Source organism: Hypomesus nipponensis, chromosome 4 (genome assembly GCF_054491055.1).
Source record: "Hypomesus nipponensis isolate SF chromosome 4, ASM5449105v1, whole genome shotgun sequence".
Classification (NCBI taxonomy): domain Eukaryota; kingdom Metazoa; phylum Chordata; class Actinopteri; order Osmeriformes; family Osmeridae; genus Hypomesus; species Hypomesus nipponensis.
In genome coordinates, this window is record NC_140364.1 from 8995107 (window position 1) to 9018616 (window position 23510).

The 23510-nt window shown below is 45.0% G+C and overlaps 3 protein-coding genes across 5 annotated transcripts; all 3 read right to left on the reverse strand.

The window, feature by feature from the left end:
* Positions 1–2784: 2784 nt before the first annotated feature.
* Positions 2785–4197, reverse strand: ndufs5 (NADH:ubiquinone oxidoreductase subunit S5). The gene is made up of 3 exons (XM_084695504.1): positions 4091–4197; positions 3328–3547; positions 2785–3047 (listed from the first exon to the last, which is right to left on the reverse strand). Exons 2-3 carry the CDS (start codon positions 3541–3543, stop codon positions 2943–2945), a joined length of 321 nt encoding a protein of 106 aa, XP_084551630.1. The 5' UTR covers positions 3544–3547; positions 4091–4197; the 3' UTR covers positions 2785–2942.
* A 347-nt stretch (positions 4198–4544) lies between these two features.
* Positions 4545–19079, reverse strand: rnf19b (ring finger protein 19B). 2 transcript variants are annotated; one of them, XM_084696754.1, is made up of 10 exons: positions 18861–19079; positions 12158–13364; positions 9762–9961; positions 9218–9362; positions 8654–8816; positions 7844–7958; positions 7565–7705; positions 7171–7360; positions 6789–6923; positions 4545–6659 (listed from the first exon to the last, which is right to left on the reverse strand). In XM_084696754.1, exons 2-10 carry the CDS (start codon positions 12808–12810, stop codon positions 6233–6235), a joined length of 2169 nt encoding a protein of 722 aa, XP_084552880.1. In that variant the 5' UTR covers positions 12811–13364; positions 18861–19079; the 3' UTR covers positions 4545–6232. The 2 variants fall into 2 exon arrangements, with proteins under 2 accessions (XP_084552880.1, XP_084552882.1); XM_084696756.1 differs by having other exon boundaries at positions 18791–19079.
* A 271-nt stretch (positions 19080–19350) lies between these two features.
* On the reverse strand, positions 19351–22835 carry ak2 (adenylate kinase 2). Of its 2 annotated transcripts, XM_084697163.1 has the most exons (7): positions 22622–22835; positions 21759–21884; positions 21477–21587; positions 21265–21359; positions 20968–21040; positions 20520–20721; positions 19351–19565 (listed from the first exon to the last, which is right to left on the reverse strand). In XM_084697163.1, the coding sequence occupies exons 1-7, from the start codon at positions 22718–22720 to the stop codon at positions 19558–19560; spliced, it is 714 nt and encodes a 237-aa protein (XP_084553289.1). In that variant the 5' UTR covers positions 22721–22835; the 3' UTR covers positions 19351–19557. The 2 variants fall into 2 exon arrangements, with proteins under 2 accessions (XP_084553289.1, XP_084553288.1); XM_084697162.1 differs by lacking the exon at positions 19351–19565 and having other exon boundaries at positions 20398–20721; positions 22622–22820.
* Between the last annotated feature and the right edge of the window lie 675 nt (positions 22836–23510).

The following is a 23510-nucleotide window of genomic DNA, read 5'->3' on the forward strand; positions in this document are numbered from 1 at the left end:
GATACAAACATACGCCCAGTAAGGCTTATGGCCTTGCGACAGGAGCATACATCTGACCATCTGGTGCGAATCAACGGGGGGACTCCTGAATGTTGATTTCACCCTTTGCACAAATTAAAAGGATTTCCAGACACCCTAGTGTTGGGTTTGAGAGAAGCATTGCTGAGAAGGCGTGAAAAAACTGACAGCGGATGCAGACCAAACATTTATATAAACCCTGGGGACTTATTTCGATGGGTGTGCGCGCTGCTCCTACTCTCTCATCAGCTGTAATGCATGCCCCGATCAATAAATTAGGCTACATCAGACTCACTTCAGAATTGAAAATCTATGCAAACCATACTATTGAATTGTCGGTTCCATTCAATTCATTGTGTTGATCGTTGGAATGCGTGTTGTAAAATGAGAGTAAGATGTGTTCCAAGAGCCGATAGGTTTAATATGCAGCGGAAACGCATGCATGAGTGAACATCAGTCCGTTCGAGCCTTTTTGGAAATGGTCGTTGGGGAGATAAGTAAACACAGAGCATAGTGGAGCTCTTTGTCCACATAAGGGGAATAACTGACTGCTTGCATTTAAAGCAAATGTGGTCCCATTTAGCTAAGGTTGAATTAAAATGGGTAGATGGGCTCTTTCGCAAGCCCTATAGGCTAAGCCTGGATCAAGCATGGTCCTTATTATAATTCAATGACAATAATATAGTCAATTTAATAGTTAACTTCGTACAAAACATTTAAACAGCCTATGCACAAAAGATCAATACGGTCAGTTGTTTTAAGAATAGCATAGCCAGGTGATCAACATGTTATTGTTTGATGAAGAGGCGGACTGAAATAGATTGGACTTGGACAACGAGCTGTCATTACTCTTAAATCGTTACATCTAATGAGTATGAAAAGTCATGATAACCATAGCGAAAACCATCCCCTGAGCTGTGTGAGTACTAATGGGCAGAATGGTCAACATGCTGCGAGACCTACCGGAGAATAAGGGTCTTCAAATCCCGGATCTGGGTGTCAGAGGCAGGGATGCTGCTGCTCCGCTCGCCTTCCTCGCGATACCCTCTCTTTCACCGGCTCACGTTCAAATGCTAATGTTTAGAGATCAAAATCAGCCGTTGGTAGGATGGATACTGACCCACGATGAGAGATTAATACCCCGACTGTGATTCGGTAATGGCTGTCTATTCCCCTCCTTCCTTCCAACTCCTTTTCTCTTTTTCTTTTAGGCTACAACCCCCACCTCGTTTTGTCCCTCGCTCTCACCCACTTTCACTCTCTCTCTCTCTCTCTCTCTCTCTCTCTCATTCTCTCTCCCTTCCTTTTCAATAGGCCGTTTCACGGCTCCAACCCATATCTGTTGACCATGTTTGCCTAAATGTCGTGAAAATGGAATTTCTGAGTATTACAACGTCATCCTTGGCTCACCAGCACAGTTCGTGCACCGCCAACTGGAGAGATGCACGCTCCTTTTTTTAAGGAAAAAGGGCGTTCGTGTCGTCACATTTGTGGAGTCAATGGATATAGGCTAGCAAAACCCCGTTGTTCATATATTGTCCCATCATTTTATCTGTAATGAATGTGGGTTACCTTGATTTCATCCAATTTTTTCCAGGAGTGACCCCTACAGCTATTTTTGTAACATTTGGCGAGGTTAACAACTAAATGTTTCAATATTTGGTGACACAAAGTAGCCTTGCAGTTAGTATGGAAAATCCCGTCCAATCAAGAACTGCTTGTCCAGTAAAGAGCTCCCGCGGTGACGGCCTTCTCAGTAACCCCTCGGAGAACGCGGCGGAATGCTGTCAGACAATTCAGGATTAAGAAGGGTTGCAAGCCGCTGATGTCTTAATAAAACAAAAGCTAACGGCAAAATCTGTCTGACTCACCAAATGAAAACTCTGGACAACCATGCATAACGTCTGGCATATTAGAATTTGGCAGGAATGAGGAAAACGTTTTCAGCATCCTGCTTCTGTAGGATTTACGCTGCACATAAATTACAGTATTTAGCAGACACTGTTGTCAGTAGTTAGAAAGAAACTTGCGGGATTTATCTGCCTAAATGGATCCATACAGGCACTAATTTAACAAATTGAAACCCTGTGATGAAGTAAAACCGCTTTATTTAATACAATACTGTGATGTTCGCCGCCCATGACGTTGGAGGATTGGTATGATAAGGCAATTATGTTAAAGCTTCATTGAATCTAGCTCACATCCTGTAACACACGACTTTTAATAACTGTTCCCGCCTGCAACATAGCATTTGGCCCACCAGTAAACTTATTAAACCTATGACAAGGTCTGCTCTTTATCACTTATCCTTATGTGTGGCCTAATAACTTTTTGGAAGTCCGCGGGAGACCACTTTCAGTTTAATATTTACGTTTCCCGTGCGCTTGATGCCCCCTCGCGGTGATGACGAGCACGATCTAATCTCATCATCACAAGAAAACACTTTGTAATTTAATATCAATGTCAAAGAGCAAGCTGTCATATACACAGCTTTCATCGCAGTAGCTGTCCAGCGGGAGCCTTTCTCCACTAATCCATCCAGTAACATTTATTAGAATTAGGTCAGTGTGTTAAATTGAGTGCTTTTCAACCCTTTCCCTGAACCTTCCAGGGAAAGACAATGGAGCTTTTCACCTGCCACTGTTCTACATATAGGCCTACAGCTTTTCCTGCATCTGTTGGATACTGAAACATTTTTTGTCAATAATGAACTGACTATCTCTTAAAACAGTGTGGGGGGGGAGACAAAGTAGACATACAAATGCAGATGATCAATCATAATATATATTTGCAAACTTGTACAGCGAAACCAACAAAAGTGACATCTGAAGAATAATTATAATACACAAGGTTGGGGGCACGGCAGGTCTCACACAGCAGAGAGACTTGTGGGTATGTGTATGTGTGCACGTGGGTGTGTGTGTTCAGGGCCTCTCGTCAGCCTGTCCGGTGTGGTGTGCTGGAGGTTGGTAGGTGCCCTCCTTCACCATCTTGTCACGCTGTTTGCGGATCTCATATAACCTCTTGTGCTGGAGAGACAGGTAGATAGATGATTGAAAGGTGACAGGGCACCAAAGTGACAGGGCTGGCCAGACTTGAGAGAGAAGCTCTACGACTCTTGCAGTAATCGTCAGAAAGAGCAATATTCAAAATGGCTGGAAGATACAGTTGGATTAACACCAGGCATGTTGACTATGTATTTATGAAAGGAACACATTTCTGAACAGTATAGATGCTGCAAACACAAAACAGTTTACTGCTGTAAACTGAGCACTAGTAGGCTACCATCTAGACTCTGACTGCACTCACCATCTTCTCCCTGTGCATGCACTCATAGAAGTCTTCAAACTCCAGCTTGCACTCTTTCTTGGCCCGGGTCTGGCCGATACCGTCGGAGCACTCGATCCACTCCTTCTCGAAGGCGTGGCATCGGGCCGCCCGCTTGTGGGGCTGCTCGCCGCTTTGCAACAGCAACCAGCGGTCCATGTTGATGCCCAGCTTCCCCTGGAGGTCGACGAACGGCATGGTTCTACAGAAATTGGGGATAAGAGTAGGCGGATAGATGCTAAATAAAGTGATGAAAATATATCAAATAGATACAGGGGAAAGATGATAGATGGGCACGGGATTATAGGGATGCAGGATAAGGATATATGGGATAGAATTACAAAGCATAATAACTTAAGCACGCTTTCTAAAATCTGATCATTTGTTCGATGGAGACTATATAACTCGAGTCCTAGCTTCCACGTACTATTCTTCAATACTCTAGCTACAACTGCAGTAAAATATTTCTTGTTGCTTTTATCTATGTAAGCTCCAAGCACCTATAAGCAACAACCAGCTAGCTTGCAAGCGGACTGATTTTGCAATGCCTCAATGCAATTTCTGATTCTGAAAGTGGTAGGCTACCTAACGCGACAACACAGGCCGTACGTGCCATTAACGTTAACTAAGAGTAGCAAAGCAGCGTTTTCACAGATGTTGATTCCACAGAGTTGTAAGTTATTGGTAATACTTCTTTATCGTTAAGTATATTTAGTCAAATATTGAACAAATAGTCTATAGTCACCTTGTTTTGTTGGCTTCACTTTAACCTTCCGTGTGTTCCCGACACTCAGTTTACGGTAGAGCGACTTCAGCCGTAAAACAAAATTGTCCTCTAAATATGAGTGGTGATCTTCTTTACGACACTATCGTAAAATATGAAACATCTGAATTGCATCTTTCAATTCTTTCATTTTCATCATTTCTAAATTAAACTTCTCACTATGACTTCTCTGATGTTAGCTCTTACGTCTGATGACGTAAAAGCTAAATAATACGTATTAATCCCATGATATAGCTGATGGAAAATCCTGGAGCAAATACAGTGTATTTTTAATTGTGCTTTTGTGAGAAAAAAGGAAAGAGAGTAGCAGTTTACCTTTATGTTTGTTCCCATAATTTGCCTCCATTCACCATATGCCCTATACCAGCAATAATAGTGTCTCAGACAAAATAACAATAAGGAATGCAAGTCAATCTTGGTGTAACAGAAGAATGTGTTTATTTTTGCCATAAGTCCATGTCGTTCACAGTCCTGTATGTACTGGCCTCACAAAGAGGTTTACAAAACAGGACCAGGAGATAAAAGATTATACAGTAATACTTTTATATTGCTATCTATTATGTTCATAAATATATTAAACATGTGTATTTGTGTTCCTAGGAGAAATGATAATCTATCTTCTCTCAAACTCAAGAAGTTTCAATCTGTGGTACATTCATGTGGCTTCTCACAGACAGGCAACAATAAACAAAACAAATTCACATCCACAGGCCAGACTGAACGGTGCCCGGCCAAATGCACAAGCAGCAGACCCTATAAAGCTTTTCTGAAACAAAGAAATGATTACATTGATGTTCCTCTATTAATTAAATCCTATGACCAAGGAAACCAACTGTAATCAAAGCACAAGGGTGAAATAGTAAACTGCTTTAAACAGTTATCCTTGTTGATACATTTGTAGAACAAACAAAACCTGGGCTGCAACATTCAATTTTTAACAATAACATTTCTATTAAATGACTCATTTGGTGTTGTCACCACAGACAAGAATGATCATGAAGCAGTAAGTATGCAAAGACACTCCAGAAATGACAACAGTTTGTAATGAATAGCAAAAATAGATCAACACTGAGGTAAAGTGCACAAGTGCTCATTCATGGATTCACTCTTTAGTGGGACAAATACATTGACAAAGAGTCAGTCCATTCTTGCTCTCTCTCTCTCTCTCTCTCTCTCTGGTAAGAGTATTAATTGTGCATCTCTACTCGCCTTACGACTGGCGATCTCTCCCTCATTCTCCCACTCTCACTCTCTCATACACACACACACACACAACATTCAGTAGGGTCCCTCAGGCAGCCAGCGTGTCAGAAAGCCAGTGCGTGTTTGTCAGTGAGTGTGTCAACACTAAGGCAAGCAGTCAGCCATTTACGTGAAAACTGTCTGCTGGTTTCATTATTCAACTGACCTTGAAAACCCCCTTCTCTGTGCAGGCGTGGTTTAAGTGCAGAACACCTCTAGTTTGTTATAATAACATATCTGTGCAAACCTAACACTGCCAGTGTAACAAGTACCCAGTGTGCTTGTTCACAGCCCCCCTACCCCATACACAACGCAGGTCATGCAGACTCATGCTCACTGCAAATAACATTTTAGGGTAATTCCAATACAAACAGATCAGAAAACAAGCCAAGAAAAGCTGCACCCACACGTCAAAAAAAAAACACTTCTCACTCATTAGTACCACATCACCCAGATAGTCCTTCTCTCACTGGTGTACTTGGCGACATTTCTATTAATTAAATCTTTCTTTCCTTTTTTTGTTGTTGCAATATTTCTTGTGGCAAATATGAACCTCTTGTTTTGCTTTTTTGCTTTAGTAGCCAAGGCATTTTTGCACCAAGAAGTAAACAAAAATGTTATTAAATGTTCAGAGGTAGAACCCTGACTAGGCCCAAGTCAGGCGACTGACAGGTTAATAGATGACAGACAGACAGACACAAGTAGAACAGGTCCTGTCTGTATGTACGAGGTCTTGAAAATCAAATGTAAAAAGCAGCAAATACATAACAACCAAAAAGCTCACATCAACAAATCAAAAGAAAAATGAATACATCAAAACCATTGGGAGGGTTTGTGCAATCTCTGAGAGCAGGGAGCCTCTCAGACATAAAGGATGACGTTGTCGGGGGGAGCGTGGAGACCATCCCCCCCGGTGAGCGCTCTGCAGGTGGGCTGGGGCTGGTGGGGGAGCCGGCGGCTCTTGGGGTGGGGGGATTCACAGTCGTCCGACGTCAGCTCGGCGATGTCATCTGATTGGGTGTCCGACATCTCCAGGTCACTGCGGATGCTTTCTGGCTGGGCCAGAGTGACATCGTGAAGCCCCTCTCTGAGCGACGCCCCCGGTGACAATCCTAGCACCGAGCCGGACAGAGCTCCGCCCCTTCGGGAGCTGCAGTCCTGAGGCTCCTCCCCCGCAGAGCCGGTCGCCAGGGTGCCAGGGGGTGGGGTGAGGTCCTCCTCGCTGGTCAGGCAGAGGTGGCTGGGTTTGGTCTCAATGTCCACTTGGATCTCCAGGTTGGTGCACTCCCTGGAAGAACCACAGGACAGAGAGATACATTTACAAAGAGTATCTCCTAGTTAGAGAGAGAGAATAAACATTGATATTTGAGAGAGTGAGAAAGAGTAGAGGTCAAGTAGGAGAGTTCTCCTTGCTCACCTGTCAGGTAGTGTATAGGAGGAGATGATAGATCCTGCCATGCCCCTGGTGCTGGCACAGTCACTACCGGCCCCCAGGCTGCCTGTCTCTCTCTGGGCTGCTTCTTTCCCCAGCTCCCCTCCCTGGACCTCCAGCCTAGAAAAGCACAAGACACAGGGCCCCTTTGATACTCTGCTCAAGATACGGTTCCTCACATTACCATTACAAATACTGAGTAACTTCCATTAAAGGGATTTTCTACAAAAAAAGGGAAATGAAACTCGAGGCTACTGCTTTCAAAACATGGCCTCTATTTACTGTAACTATTTTTAAAACACGGTCACCCTGTTTAGGAAGTGGTGGGGGTGATGGACAATCACCCCTACCTCTCCCTCCTTCATACCTGCTGTATTTGCCAGTCCGTGACCCGAGGGCTCCCCCGGCCAGAGTGTTGAAGTTTGGGGTGTCCCCCAGCCTCCCCGGAGCCACTGAAAGGCCCTCACTGGGGGAGGTGGTGCTGAGGCCGCTGGCCGCACCTTCAATGCTGCTCTCCCCCAGGCTGGGGGACTTTAGAGCCCGCCAAGCATCTGCCACTGGAGGGGGGAGGAGAGAATGGGGGGAGAGGAGGACATGAAAAAACACTATAGAACTCTGCTTTATGCAGGGCCAATATAAAACTAATCTTTAATGTGGCGAGTCATACTAGGAGAACACATTTACTCTCTAAAGGTTTTTTTGAAACACGTTGGGACCCCTGTTGAAGTAAAGTAAAACAGTTACTGCATTGACAAGCTCACCTGTGATTGGCCCATCGTCCTCATCAAAGTCTATCCTCACGCCACGGCCTTTGCCCCGGCTCACGCCACATCCTCCCCCGCGGCACAGCGAGATGGGCACCACGCCGTACACATACGCCAGCATGATGGGCACGCCAATCCCTGGAGAAGAGAAAGGGAGTCGTGAGGTCATCGACACCAACACTCCTTGGCAACAACACTCCTTGGCATTCTCAGCTACCCGGTTGAAACCAAGTCACTGGTATTATATTCTAATGAGAATGTTCCATGATTGCTTACCAACACTGACGGCAGCTATAACTGGAGCGGTGATGATTGACAGGGCCACTCCTCCGGTGATGGCCAGGTTTCTACGGTGGCGAGAGGCCTTCTTTCCCTCATAATGAGCGTGGATCTGGCAGAGTAAGAACAAACACAGGATACAAGCTATTAAAGACCAGCTACTCTTTAACTCATTAAACAACTCTTTTCAACTGCAGTTTGACCATAACACCATCAGATACCAGTTAACATAACCCTAAATGTGATCAAATTCAAACATTTAAGTGTGACGATGATGTGTAACAATATTTTTATTTTCCCTTCACCAAATATAACAAAGTTCAAAGGTGTTCCATTCATTTTGCTGAGTAATAACTGCTGTACTGAGGGGGGGGTGGAGCGGTGAAGGATCGTGAGAGAACACACACACGCACACAGAGAGACAGAGAGAGAGAGAGAGAGAGAGAGAGAGAGAGAGAGAGAGAGACAGAGACAGAGACAGAGACAGAGACAGAGACAGAGACAAAGAGAGAGAGAGAGAGGGCGTGTTCAACATTCCAATGACATGACAGAGGACCCTGCTGTTCAGCCAAGTCACCACACGAGGATGCTACATGTGTTTAGGACTTACACGGAAAAAAAAACCCATTTAGATCTTAACTGGAATATGAGCAGAAAACATACTCGTATAAATGTTTAAGGCATGTGAAATGATGTTATGAAAACACACGTCATCTGCTTCTAATGTCCCTCAATGATGGTATTAATACTGTTAGGTCACACTGGAGAGGTGACTGTAAGGCCAAAGCATGCAGGCCCCTGCCTCACCTTGCGCCCTACGTAGACAGGAATGCCTATGACCATGGCGGGCACGGCGATGCCAGCGATGAGCGTGATGCCCACAGGGGCGCCAATCAGCGTGCCCAGCTGCCACAGGATCTTCTTCTTCCTGCTCCACGGCTTCTTGCCCCAGAAGGTACACCCTGACGGACTGAGAGAGAGAAAGAGAGCGGAAGGAGAGAGAGAGACAGAGAGAGAGAGACAGAGAGAGGGAATGAGACACGGTGGGAGTGAAGAGAAGAGAAAAAAAAGAGAGAAATTAAAGGAGGGTGGGAAATCCACACAGGATGGAAGGAGAGGGGGAGGACAGACAGGATAATGCCCAAGTTCAGATAGTCAACAGGATCATGACACCAGACACTCCTTCTCTTTTCTCCTTTTCTCTTTGTAAAATCATTGCAGAGGAGGTACCTGAGTCATGATGTTCTCACAGAGACATGCCACATGGCCCTCTGACTGAGGGCTCATCTTACCGAAGCATCTTCTGTTGTGCTATTGTACACTCATATCAAGTTGTGACTGGAGTTGGCAGAGTGTGAGTGTGTGTCTCACCTGAGGTAGTGCAGGTCCGAGATCTCCTTCATGCAGAGCCAGCAGAACTCACAGCCACACACCGCGCAGGTCATGTGATTGCAGCTGCCATCGTTCATTTTGATGATGTAAGCGCCGCAACGTGGACAAGGCTTGATGTCATCCGCTGAGGACAGAAACCGTGGTGATCATGGGTTAGTGACATCCACTTACCAACACTGAAGACTCAAACCTGAGGGGTTTACAAAGAAGGTCAGGGAAACAAAATCAAATGGAAATTGTCTTTAATGTAATTTGCCTGTCACTGTCTTTATCTCCTTATTTCTCTCGGTACGTAAACATGTTTGAATCACAGCTTGGCTGTGGTTGATGCTGGCACAGATAACTGTGTTTAACTGGAAGACGCGTACAATATAAAGGGGAACTTTTGAACAGGAAGCTCACTGATAAACTGAAATCGAGAACTGCGTGTCTGTGCGTGCGTCACGGAGATGGAGAGAGAGAAAGAAATAGAAACCGATACAGAAAGAGAGATGGAAGTGTGCATGTGTGGGTGTGTACTCACCGGGCCCCTGCTCCTGGGTGTAGCTGGGTGAGTGGTTGCTGTGGGTGTGCAGGGACAGTGCCCTCTGCTGGCGGGCAGAGTCGCAGGTCTGGTTGGGGTGCCAAGCCTGCTTGCAGTGGTAGCAGAACTCTGCCCCACAACCCTCCCTACGGCATACCAGCCGCGGGCAGCTGGCACAGCCAGATGCAATCACAGCAAACCTGGTAGAGACAGAGAGAGACAGAAAGAGAAAGAGAGAGAGAGAGAGAGAGAGAGAGAGAGAGAGAGAGAGAGAGAGATAGAGAGAGAGAGATAGAGAGAGAGAGAGAGAGAGACAGAGAGAGAGAGAGAGAGAGAGAGAGAGAGAGAGAGAGAGAGAGAGAGAGAGAGAGAGAGGGGTCAGAGTCGAAAGTGAATACTTTTTCTATTAGACATACCATCCACCTCAATATGAAAGTGAGAGAGGAAAGTGACATTTCAGAAACATTCTAAAGCTGTAGAGTCTGCACTCTATCTTTATTAACAAATCCAGACAGAATCTTACCAGTCTTTCTGATTTTTCTACACCCTCTCTCTGTGCTTCCAACATCCCAGAGACATCACACCACAGCTGACCACAGTTCTCCTTTACATCTCAAACCTGCCTGTAGCTAGGGAAGGGTCCCAATTAGTCTGGCCTCTGAAGTCAACTAATACCAGCTAGCTCAACAGTCCTAGTCGAAATCTGGTTCATGCTGGTATTTCTCAACATCATATTTGTTGTGTTGACACTCTGGCTGCTTGTTTGTCAGGCCAGGAACGAGTTGTAACCAAGATTTGCCAAAGCAGCCTGTTTCTACGTCAAGACATGTCAAGGCAGTCATGTGATTGGTCGCTTCTTCAGCAATGGCGTGCAGTAATGTGTGACATCACAGCAGGAAGCTGGGTGGAGGTGGAGCTGATGAGTGTTGGCGCGACTAGCTGCATGTCTGTACACAGACGGTCCGTTACAAATAACAAATCTACACCCACCCACAGACACACGTACACACAGTTAAGAATACAGATGTCTGCTCTCAGTCTGTTACCACATACACAAAGCCTTGGTATCAAGTGGGTCACAAGTACATGGAAAGACTGTACACACTCGCACACTGTCCAGTGAATGTGTCCTGAACACTTTAATTAAATCCAAATCCTCTGTTACCCGTGGCAACTCTACCTCTGTGCCGCATCGCTAGTCACCATGGCAACTGACAGCCTGCCAAGCAAGCAGTGCACGCCTGGCTGCTCTGATTGGACAAGTCAAGTCATTGGACAAGTTGGGGAGTCAGATGGCTGAGCGGTTAGGGAATCGGGCTATTAAAGGTTGCCAGTTCGATTCCCGGCTGAGCAAAAATGACGCTGTGTCCTTGGGCAAGGGTCTTCACCCTACTTGCCTTGGGGGGAAAGTCCCTGTACTTCCTGTAAGTCGCTCTGGATAAGAGGGTCTGCTAAATGACTAAATGTAAAATGTAAGTCAGCCGTCAATCAGGAATGGCCGATGAAAACTGTGTATGTGTGTGAGTGTGTTTGTGTCTGCCTGAATCGTTTGAAAAAGTGCTGTGGGATTTGATGTGGCAGGCAGTTAAAGAAGAAAGACAAAGTGACAGAAAAAGAAAGAGGGAGGGAGTGAGGGATGGAAATGCGTAGAGAAATGAGGTGAGACCGATGTGTCCGACACAGGGGCACCAGAACAGGGGCTCTTATCTAGGCATCTGTGGCACTACTCATCCAACCCAGGAGTACTATATGTGCTGTATATGGTCTGCATTCACACACACACACACACACACACAGTATTCTCCTCAATAAACACACACAGCCCTGTAAATCTGTGCCATCTCGCCCTCTAGATGCCCTGTCTTGATATGTGGTGGTGATTCAGAGGACAGCGTCCTGGTAGAAATGTAGGCCATCTCTCTCTAGGCCTGCCTCAACAACGGCCCTGACTCTACCGCATACAGAACTGTTCCTATCCAGTCTGGAGGCAGGCCAGCACAGGCTGCTGTTGGCCTTCCCACACAATCAGACTGGACACACACACACACACAAACCAATCTATCTCTCCCTGTTTTTTTGAACAACAACAAAAAAAGATCCCCCAAAATAGTTTCCCCACAGCTTTTACAGTTTTCCACATTTCAGCATTCTAACCCAGTGACTATAACCCACTTCGGTTTTCACCCTTACTTTCAGTTTCTTTACAGAGCAAAACCAGCTGTCCTACTCAACTCATTCAAGAAGTAGTTTGACCAACGTACTCTTGGGATGGATTTGAGAAAGCATCTTAAGCCTTTCTTAACGGAAATGTGTGTCTGTGGGCATCATCTTTCACCATTTATTTATCAATAAGTTCATACATACATCTTTTCATCCACACCACCATCTGTTCTTACCCGCAGTCGGGGGCAGGGCACCACCGGCAGTCCGGGTCAGAGGCGAGGCAGCGCCGCAGCAGGAACTCCTCGTACTTTTCCAGAAGCGCCGCGTCATCCAAGATGTCCGCCACCTGCCGAGGGACCAGCCGCTCGGCGCACTCTGGGCAGCTGAGCTGCACGCGGCTCTCGGTGATCTCGATGCGCAGGTACTGGCGCAGGCAGCCCAGGCAGGAGCGGTGGCTGCACCCCAGCAGCTCCGGCAGCTGCTCTGGGGGCTGGCGCACCAGGCACAGGGGACACTCCAGGAGGACTTCCCCAGTGGAGGGAGGACCAGCCAGGGATGGATAGCTGGAGGAGAGGGGCTCCACTGGGGCAGAGGCAACTGGGTCCTGGAGGGCTGGGGATGTTGTGGTTGGGGGGGTAGGGGCAGTGTGAGGGGCTGGAGGGATGAGCTGCTGTTGCTGTTGTTGTTGTTGTTGTTGAGGATGGTGGTGGTGTTGGAGGGTCAGAGGAGTGGCAGTTGCTGCTTTGGCCCCTCGGGAACCCCGTTTGCTGTGGAAGAGGCTGTGGAAGGAAATGCGGCCTTGGCGCTTGCCCGGCGCCCGACATTTCGGGTTGGGTATGCCGCTAATAGAAGTGGGGGGGGACTCTGAGTCCTTCTCAGATCCCATCTTAACCAGACGGAGAACTCCGTGGACGTTCCTGTAGTCTCAGTACAGTACTACCTCACGAAGGAAACTTGACAAACACACACACAGGAAAACAAGGGGGTTTGTCCTCTTCTTTTGAAAAAATGCAACAATGTCACTGTAAGTCTTTCTCCGAGAAGGAAAAAAGAAGTAGAGAATAAACACTTTTCTTACTACACAAAAAAAAAACGCTGAAACGAAACACAAAAAGAGAAGGTAAAAGAGATAAATTCCCCTTTCTCCACACGTCCTGTTTCAAAAGCACGATGGTGAAAGAAGACAGAATCAACAAGTGTGTTCAAAAAGCGTTTAGCATAAAAATACAAAACGAGATTTTTCTGGAGGCAGTTGTTGTCAGCCAGTGGAAGGCATGTATCGAAAACAATGACAAGCAGCGTCTTAGTGAGGTCATTTACACTGTGATAAATCCTTGTTCGTGTCGGCCCTCGTCAGAATTCCTTTTCTTGTCCTTTTTTCGGTCTCTCTCTTCGTTTCTTGTCCTCTGCGTGTGTCTCGCATGCTCTCCATTCACTCGTCTGTGAGGAGGAAGAAGAACAGAACAGGAAGTTGGCGCAGAGAACAGTGGGGAGCATGCTCAGTAGGACACGCCTCTCTCTATCTCCCTCCCTCCCCAGTCCTTCTATGTATCTCTCTCTGTTTCGCTTTGTCTCCCTTTCAGTTGTGTTTCTATCCCCTCCACCCTCTATTCCTTCCATCCTGCCGCACACACACACACACACACTTTTCCTATGATTACACAATTGACTCCTGACAGTCTTGATGCAGATTCTCAGACAAAAAGCATTATGTACAGGATGTACAGTATACACACATATAAGCCACACATCACTGATAAACAAATGTTTACAGAATCTGGTGGGAAGCAATATCACACAATACATTTTCCAATTGTCGTATGTGTAATGATGACTGTACATGAAGGGGCTCATCTGACTATCTATGCTGTTAACAGTCTTGTCATTCCATTTCTCTCAATCTTCGACTGCTCTCAGCCTTTGTTTCTCAGTCAATAGGAGAACCTCTATCTCAAAGATATAAACACACACACACACACGCACAGACACAGACACAGACAAGGCTGCAAGATCCTCTCCTTCACACTGCGCTGCTACCGCGGTTACCATGGAGATTCTCACTATGAGCAGAGCAAACAGCAACCTACTCAGTGACTTGGGCTCTTATGTAGGCACTCAACGATATACACACACAAACCATCATACCCTCACTCATGCACATAACATGGACACTATCATTTGCTGCCTGAGGCAGATAGGCCAATGTCCGCTGACAGTATGTGTACCAAAATGATAGGTGTGCTGAGTATAATTAGAGCAAGAGAGCGAGAGTGAGAGAGAAGTGAGAAATTCAGAGAGAATTGAGGTGAAAATGATTGCTACAGGATTTGTGCCACTTTGTTTAAGATTAATACTCCTACCTCTACACGTGTGTCCTCACTTTCTCACACAAACGGACTGGTTTCCCTCTCCTGACTAAATAAATATCTACTACAGGAAGTAAATAACTACAGGAGGAAACTGCAGATGAACAATGGACAGCAAAGATTGGCAGTATTGAGAGGTGGTTGACTGACAGTTATCTGCACCCGTCAGACAGAGGTACAATGTCCTCCTCATGTCTTTTCTGTTAACATATCTTGCTAGCTAAGAAATATACTTATGGATAAAGATTAGAACAGACATTGTGGAATAATATATACAAAAATGGGTTACACACACAAAGATGGATATATCTCACATTGTCAGAGCACTGTTGCCATGGTCCCTGTATCCCTCCCTGCTTGGGTGAAGGGCCACTGTTGAATCATGGGAAACGCAGTCTAAAAAGAGCCCATGTCTATATTTATCTTGTACCATCAGGGATGGTAATAGGCCCTTTCTCCTGCTGCCCTCACTTTAAGGTGACACCACACACACACCCGCACACACACACACACACACACACACATTCCATGGAAGAGACATAACAGCCATCTGTGAGCTAATTGTACAGTTTGACAGTGTGTGTGTGTGTGTGTGTGTTGGTGGTCAAGATTTTGTAACCATGTGCGTGTGCCTCAAAGCTTCGGTATATCCAAAGTCAAAATAGAATTTTAAAGATCCTGTCTGTTCTGCACAAACAAAAGTGCCAAACTACCTGTCAGACACCCGGAGTTAATATATCTTTGGTGACACAAGTCACACCTTCTCAGCCAAGAAGGAAATGAAGAGGGAAATGTGTATGACTCTTTTACAATGGAAGTCTTGGAGGAATTCCCCTAGTCGCCTTTTGATGCAACATTAAATCTCCAAAGATCCTCTGAGGTTTCTTCATTGTGCTGAAACTCACATCTGTATCCCAGTTGATCACCTACACACACATTTAGGAAAGCATATCGACATGTTCGATTCTTCATACTTTCTATGTCCACCACTTGAACTTCCCTTCCTGGATAAAAGCATTGGCTGAATGAATAAAATGGCCATGTAAAATCAAAATGTAAATGTTAAGTAATCTACATAGATTAATTGGAATTTGAGGCTTGTAGGAGGAGGATTTGTGTGTAATTAAAGAGCAGATGGCCATGAACAGACTGAGAACTCTGTGGTCTGCACTCTGTCATCGACACATTCTTTGTTCCTCACTTGTCGTCCAACTCACTGTTTGGTGCTTGTTTGCTCCACAAACAAGCACCAAAGAATTTTAGTCTCTTGGTATCTTGCGCTTACTTTCTCATTCATTCATTCATTTGTTCATTCATTCTTTCTATCCCTCCCCCCTCTCTCTTTAACACACACACACACACACACTAATACTTTGTAATACCCTAAGTGCTGACCTTTCCTGCATGTTGTATTCAAGATGTTGTTGTAACACTGCCTTGAAAACAGACTGCACCTTTGAAATAGTCGACAATGTTGCACTTGAGGTGTGATGTTGTCACTCTCTTATCTACCAAATTTCAGCAGTATTGTAGTTGAGAATGTCATTGTTGCACTGTGTCTACTAAAAAGGTAGGCCAACCTGCTGTACTTGATATTGCAGTTTTTAAATGCCGTTTTGGAACAAAAATGTCCACTAAATAAATCATATCTGACTGTAAATGTATGCCTGGAAGTAGAGTTTGAAAGGGGTGGACCTGTGTGTGTTTGTGCTGTGAGCCGTCCTGACAGAGACATGGCTCTTCCCTGATGCCTCCGTGAGGCTGTTTAGTCTGCTCGTCTGGCAGGGGTCAGCACTTCTACCTCGAAGCAAGTCGTGTCTCAGCACTTTCAGGCTTCCTCTGGTTCTGACATGTTAGGTTGAAACATGCACACACACTCTCATACACACACGCACACACTATTAGGTGAATTAGGTGTACTAACCGGTGTGGAGGAAGAAGACTTAATTAATTGTACGTAACATGTTGAGTCACTAAGATCCGAGTCTGCATCTGTTCGTGGCTGGCCTTAGTTAGCCTTAGCCTCCCAACTTTACTGTACTTCTGTAGGGTCATAGCTACAGGAGCAGGTGGCCACACTGTGGTTGTTCTGTAACATTTCTAGACTAGGGTGTGTGGAGATGGAGGAAGAAAGCTAAGCTGTCTGCTATACATCCGGAGGTTTGACAGTTTGTTTCATTTACTGGCTGCTGCAATTATGCAAGAGTCACAAGACAAAGAGTCTTTGAAAATGTGTTGTTCCAACTGGGAAAAATGTCAAAGTGAAAGCCAAGACATGGATTGGATATCCATGTACACATACACAATGTTCACATCCATGAACCTTGTTGGATGTACACCTCCCACACACGGAAGTGCGTAGTTAACCCTCTCCAGAAATCCTGAGCAAACGGCCAAGGGCTACTCCAAACACATTAGGACATTCACACACACACACCCACGTTGAGACATACACACTGACAGATCTTGCAGAGACAGACTGGCGGCTAAGCTAATTGGCAGGGGTGCAGTGATACTTGTTTAAGCCTGTGTAAACCCTGAGCTGTAGCCTGGGCAGCAGGTCCCCGGGAGTGATGGGTTACTGAACAGAGTCCATGAGAGGCCCATCTCATCAGACAGGATGAAACAGAGTCTTCTGGCCCTTTGGCCAGAGACACAGTTACACCTCTATGACTATCGTCTCTTCTTTCTCTCTCCCTCATTGCCATTCTGTGTCTCAGACACTTTTTCTAGGACGGATATCATGTCTTCCCTCTCCCCTTTCTGTTTCTTTTCCTGTCTTTCCTGTCTTTATCTCTTCATCTCTTCCCTCTCACACACACACACACACTCTCTCTCTCTCAGTCCAATTTCACTTTTATACTATCTGTACCTGGCCTCTGTGTGTGTGTGTGTGTGTGGGGGGGGGGGGGGGGGGGTGGCTACCAAGGCTGCTTCCAAACTTCAAACTTGTCGACTCATGTTGTGATGGACATGTTCCATTTGTACAAACTAATCATAGAGCACAGCTGGCTCTCCCTACTCAGTTCTGAGTTTCATTCATGGAGTTTTCGAAGGATTTCCAAACAACACTGAAGCCTCCTACACTTTCAGTTGACAAGGGGCTTGGGGACGTGCCGAGCCAAAAATGTATTTTTAAGCATTTCTTTTGCGGTCACACGGACAGCCACGTCTTGCTTTACTCTGGAATCCACCTTTATCTGTGTCAGTCACATCTCTTTTCTATGGAAAATGAGAAACAGGAATAACCGTTTGCTCTTTTGATTAACTTTCATTCCCAGACAGGGAAACACAAGACAGATCAGAAACAGACACACACGTCCACTACATTACATTTAGTCATTTAGCAAACGCTCTTATCCAGAGTGACTTAGAGTCAGTACAGGACATTCCCCCAAGGCAAGTAGGGTGAAGTGCCTTGCCCAAGGACACAACTTCATTTGGCATAGCCGGGAATCAAACCGGCAACCCTTCTGATTAATAGCCCAATTCACTAACCATTCAGCCATCTGACCCCCTACATTAGAATAGATTCCTCTCACACATCTGAAGAGAATAACACCCACAATCTAATTCATGCTAACTGTCATACACACCCTATTCCCCTGTATACCAAAGAAACATGAGAAGGAAAGACAGCAGAAAGAGAGCGGGAAAAGAGGGCATCAGGCCGACAGTGAGCTATAATTAGAGGTGTTTAGGAAGAAAACTGCTGAGTTGTTGAATGTTTAATGTTGAGTCTGGAGGCATCACACCGTCAGCGAGCAGCCCCAAGAAACAACCCTTTGGGTCCTGAACTACCACACACACACACACACAGACAAGTGGACGCCAAGATGTCCCATATTAATGTTGCTAGACAGACTGGAAGTCTAATGAAACACTCTCAAATACATTTTTAGATAAATATGATAACTGGTCCCATACAGACTTAAATATTGTGACCAGGACCAGCTAAAACTGCTAGCTGGGTTAAGCTGTCCATGGCGTCACTCCTTCCCTTCCGTGGAATTATATCCTGGCCTCGATAAACACTGCCTGGAAAACTGCCGAATAAGGGAGGGGTGATACCCAGAAGGTGTGAATGGATGGATAAAATAATCGATGAAGAGACAATGAAGACTAGTGTCCAAAACGCTATTTGAATAGAGTCAAACTGAAATCTTGTTCAATCAACCAAGAAAACAGATGAGGGGAATTTGAATAGGCTGCATATCCACTGTAAACATGTAGACTATGGAAACACACACTATACTATTTTCTATAAACACAAGTCGTGACCAGGTGTGTTGACAGTAAATGTCATCATGGTCAATATGACCTGTTATTGAATGGCAACGACTACGAAATATTTGAGTCTGCCTTTACACCATTATAGCCTTCCTCTATGGATAAAGATGGAAGGAAATGTTATTATCGATCTCGTGGACTAGTCGCTAAAGTCGAACACAAACGGTAGCCTATTTTTAATGGTCTTCAAAGAACTGTGAGCAGTCTTACCTCTGGGTGGATTAGATATCGTCCCCAGAACCAGCGTTTAAGTAAAAAAAAAAAAAAAAGAACAACTCACGGAGGTACGATGCGCAGTGTCCGCTTTTGATTTCGCCAAAACTCAATTCAACTCTTCGTCGGTATGACCAAGGCAAGGACACGAGTCAATAATTTTCGTGATTTTCGCTGAATCTGAGCTATAGGCTGCTAGTGACAATCAGATAGGAAAGGCTCCGGGAGATTGGTATTTTAGTGTTCGCAGCTTGCTTCTTCTGAACGCGTCACGGAGGAAAGCCCCGGTCCGTGACGAAAGATGCATATAACACGGAAACCCCACCCCGTGACATCATACCTGGAAGCTCATCTACCACAACCCGTTTGTGTAAATAAATAAGGGAAATAAACTGCCATGGAACCGGCAGCTTAGGATAGATCGTGCATTAATGTTACCAGTAAAACAGAACGATCCTTTATTGTAGGTCACGTGGGCTAGCTAAGAAGAAGAAGAAAGGATTTTAATTTTTAAGTGGAATTGTTACATGAAGCACAATAAGAATCTTGACAATTAGTGAGAAAGGTGTAGAAAAGCATCTGTTCTGTTTATTAGAATGGTGAACATGATTAAGTAAATTTGGAGATGGCTTGCGGGATTCCTGGAACAGGGTGTGCTATAAGCACACTACAGCACCAATTCACTTTACGTGCTAAACGTCAACCCCATCCCCCAACCCTCTCATTCTCTCTCAGGACTGGGCTGGATGGGGAAAGGTTGAGGTTCAAACAGCTGCAAAAGAAAAAGAAAAAAATGAGGAGAATATATGATTTATATCTCATGTGAATTGAAATGATAAAATAGTTGAATGTAATCTTACATGTAACAATTCAAAGCTTTGGGCTTTACATTCAAGTTTACACAGAAACCTACCACATGGTTTGGCACATTGACAATTACTAACCAATAGTGTCCAAAAGATTTTGAGGGAAGCATTACTCAACGCTGTGTACAATTTGACTAATCTAGGTTTTAACAAGACATGCCCAAAATAGCTTTATACTGAGAGGTGACTGACGAGTAGGTTAACATCTGAGCAGTTTTACAGTCTACATCCAAGATGTCAATGAAATACATTCAGGGTAACTATTGGAAGGGAAGGTTTGCAAAAAGGTAGGGAGTGCAAAAGAGAAAAGCCCACAGCAGAGTAGTCTGTAATTGGAGGAAAACACAGGACAGCATCTGGTCAACAGGAACTTCAGTTTACAGACCAAAGAACAATGGAACAATCTTAAGGTGCGAAAGATGAGCTCACAATACACTTGCGAACTCAGCATTCCTGAGTCGAGGAATCACAGCATGTTAAATATTTATACAACGTGTCAGAAGTTCTCACTATGACATGTCAATGTGATAAGAACCACAAGCCCAATGAGACCACTGGGGAAAAAGAGCATCATTAATTATAGCAGTAAAAGTAACCAATCTAGTCTTGCTTCTAGCTGTAGCTGCAGACCACAAGTGCTGGGTCTTGAGGAGCCTGGAGTAGATGGTCCAAGTGACAGAAGAGAAAATATAGGAAAAGAGAAGGTGGGGAGTTTAGAAGTGAGGAGCATGGACAAGAGGGACTGAAAGACCAAGACGAGATTGGGAGTTTAGAGGCAGAGAGAAACTGGGATGAGATACGGAGGAAACAGGGAGTAAGGAAGAGGAGGGGAGTTTAGAGGAAGAGCACCAGGTCTTTACAGGCAGGGCTGGAGGCAGAGAAGGCGGCGAGGATGGAGGCGAAGACAACGTCGGGTGACTGGGCGGCGTCCACGGCCGTGTGGATGCCGCGGGTGCTGTAGTACTGCACCAGGGGCACAGTCTGGCGGTGGTAGGCCTCCAGACGAGAATGCAGCGTTGCCTCGTTGTCATCACTACGCCGCATCAGCGGCTCCCCGGTCACCTGAGGATTAGAGAGAGGGGTAAAACGACAACTTTAGTGACACACCACACACTGCCTACTAAACACCTAAAAAAAAACGAACTGACAATCGGGTCATAAAAGCTCTGGCTTGACTAAGCTACAGTATTATTGTACTCTGTTCAATAGTTTGACCTGTGTAGATTTACATCAAGTGCATAACTTGAAAAGCGCATATAGTGAGAGTACAGCAAATGATCAAGGACTAGAAGACTAGGAATTTCTTACATCATCCTTCATGGGCTCCTTGGGTGGGTTGAACTCCTCATGGTAGGAACGACCACTTGGCTGGTGAATGAGTCTGGAGAGGAGGAGAAGAGAGGGTTGGCGATACCCTCAAATATGATAATCCTTTGGTATGTCTGTTCTGTGTGTGTGTCTGCAATCATCTCTTCACAAAGACCCCCTCTGCCACAAAGAAGTCTCATCAATAGAATAAATGGCTAGGTAGACATACAGAACAGGCTCAGCTGGTTGTTTTCAGTGCTTCGGGGTGGGGCTGGATGAAACAGTTTTATTATATACCTGCCACAAATCCTGCGCACCAGAAGAGAGTCATCAACAGAGAACTCCACCACAGAGTCCAGCTTCTCTGTCCGCTTCTCCAACAACTCGTCAAGCTATGGAGACACAAGAGGGCCAAAATACACCGCAATTCAAACAGTAGACTGTTGCTAAATCAACAGAAATGCTAAATACACAGCCAAACTCAAACGGATGTCCAACCAGTCCCTCACCATCTCTGCTTGTTTGACAGTACGGGGGAATCCATCCAACAGAAATCCATTTTTACAAGGAGCCGTGTCTAGGTTGTTCTCTATGAGTTCAACCACCATGGAATCACTGACCTGTACATACAGAACAGGAAGGTAGGTAGGCAGGACTTCATCATACAAACATCTAACTGAGGCTATACAATGTCCATACTGTGCTTGGGCAAACACAGAAACAAGCTGAAACGTAAGGTTGCCATGGTAAATGTAGCCTACACACACACACACACACAGTACTGATCTTACCAGTTTTCCAGCATCCATGGTCTCTTTGAGTCTCTTACCCAACTCTGACCCTGAGGCCACCATGGCTCTGAGCATGTCTCCTGTGGCCAGATGACACACACAGTACTGCTCGGCCAATCTGGGAGCCTGGGAAGGGGAATTTTAGTATGTGTTACATTACAACAGAGTCATGTTAAGAGTCTCAAACAAAACGAACTGAGACATTCAAAGTTGACTTGGGGGAAAGTTTGGCCTGTATCTGTATGTAGGATTAACTCCATGTCGTGTTTTAGTCGTGTTAACTATGCAGTCCAGTCACCATGGACACAATTACCTTAATGTATGTAAAGCTAACAATTTTATGAAGCTAGGGACGGGTATTCTTTATTCTGAATTGAGTGGTTTAAAAGATAACATGCATTAAAATACTCATACTGTAAAATTAAAAAAGGTGAACAGTGAAAGCGCAGCTGGACCTAAAATGACATTGAAGTGGCCATCTCGAACTCTGCTTTATCTTCTGACCCTTCACACACTACCAAACGACTCTGTCGCTTTGCCAGATGCAACATAATTGCGCTCCACGGGTGTCCACGTTTTCACTTTCAAGTTCATCACCTAGCCTGCTGCGATTAACAGCGACACAAAATAACTAGCAAGTGAACCTGTAATCAGTTTTAATTCAGCCCGGGCACACGCACCAAATTGGGTAACTACCATATTACTCGTTAGATACATGGTCAGATAATCGAACTTCAGGATATAGGAATCTTAGACGAAGGTTAGCGAGAAAAAAAGTCGGTCATGCGCACTTAAATTCAGACAGAAAGTATAGCTAACTGTGTAGCTAACACGTTAGCCAGCTAACGTTAGCTGGACCTCACCTGTGTCCCTTTCCCAGCGCCAGGAGGTCCGAGCAGTATAGCTCGAATCCCTTTCCGTACGTCGGACACAGCTTCATTCACTTGTGTGCTTGGTGCCATTTTCCCAATTTGAATGTGGGCGTTCGAAACTTCCTACCGTCCTTCCTAGTAGCACCAGGACTTCTCTGCTAACTCGGCTTGGAAAGAAAAAGTTCCGCCTCCCTTTTAGTTTTTAGGATTAAAGTCCAACCCTCTCGAGAAGATGGATCTTTTCATTTGACCATCGCAGGTTCAGTCTAAAATTCTGCACGCTGATTTGCTAAAACTTGAACGCATGTCTCGACACGAGTACTACTACATCCGCCTTTAGTATACAGGCTCCAAGATTATGGGTGTTGTCAATTTGTTGTAAAAAAAAAACACATTTTACACGCTGCCTTGATATTTATATTTAAATTAAAATAAACAAATACAAATACATGTATAGATACATTTTTTCAATCATAATACATAAACAAATGCCCCAAATGGCATCAACAAAGTTTAACAAATGTAATGCTTAATTCTGATATAACGGCATTCCCCTAAGGATGACCATACACCCTCATTCATCTGTTCACTCACAGACAACAGACTCCCTGCCACAATAAATTCCATGTTTGTATAACATACATGGCGAATTAACCGAATTCTGATTCTGACAAGACTACTAAGGTGGGTTTCAATGTTCATCCAATATCCTTACATGAACTAAGAACATATCCCCGATCAGTTTCATTCGTATTTCTGTCGTGTAATATGTGAAAATGTAAAAATGACTAAATGACTAATAACAGATCGATAGACCTAGTCAACATTGTAGAAGCTTCGTGAGAGCTGATGCACAGAAGGCGTCTGTATTGCTATGAAG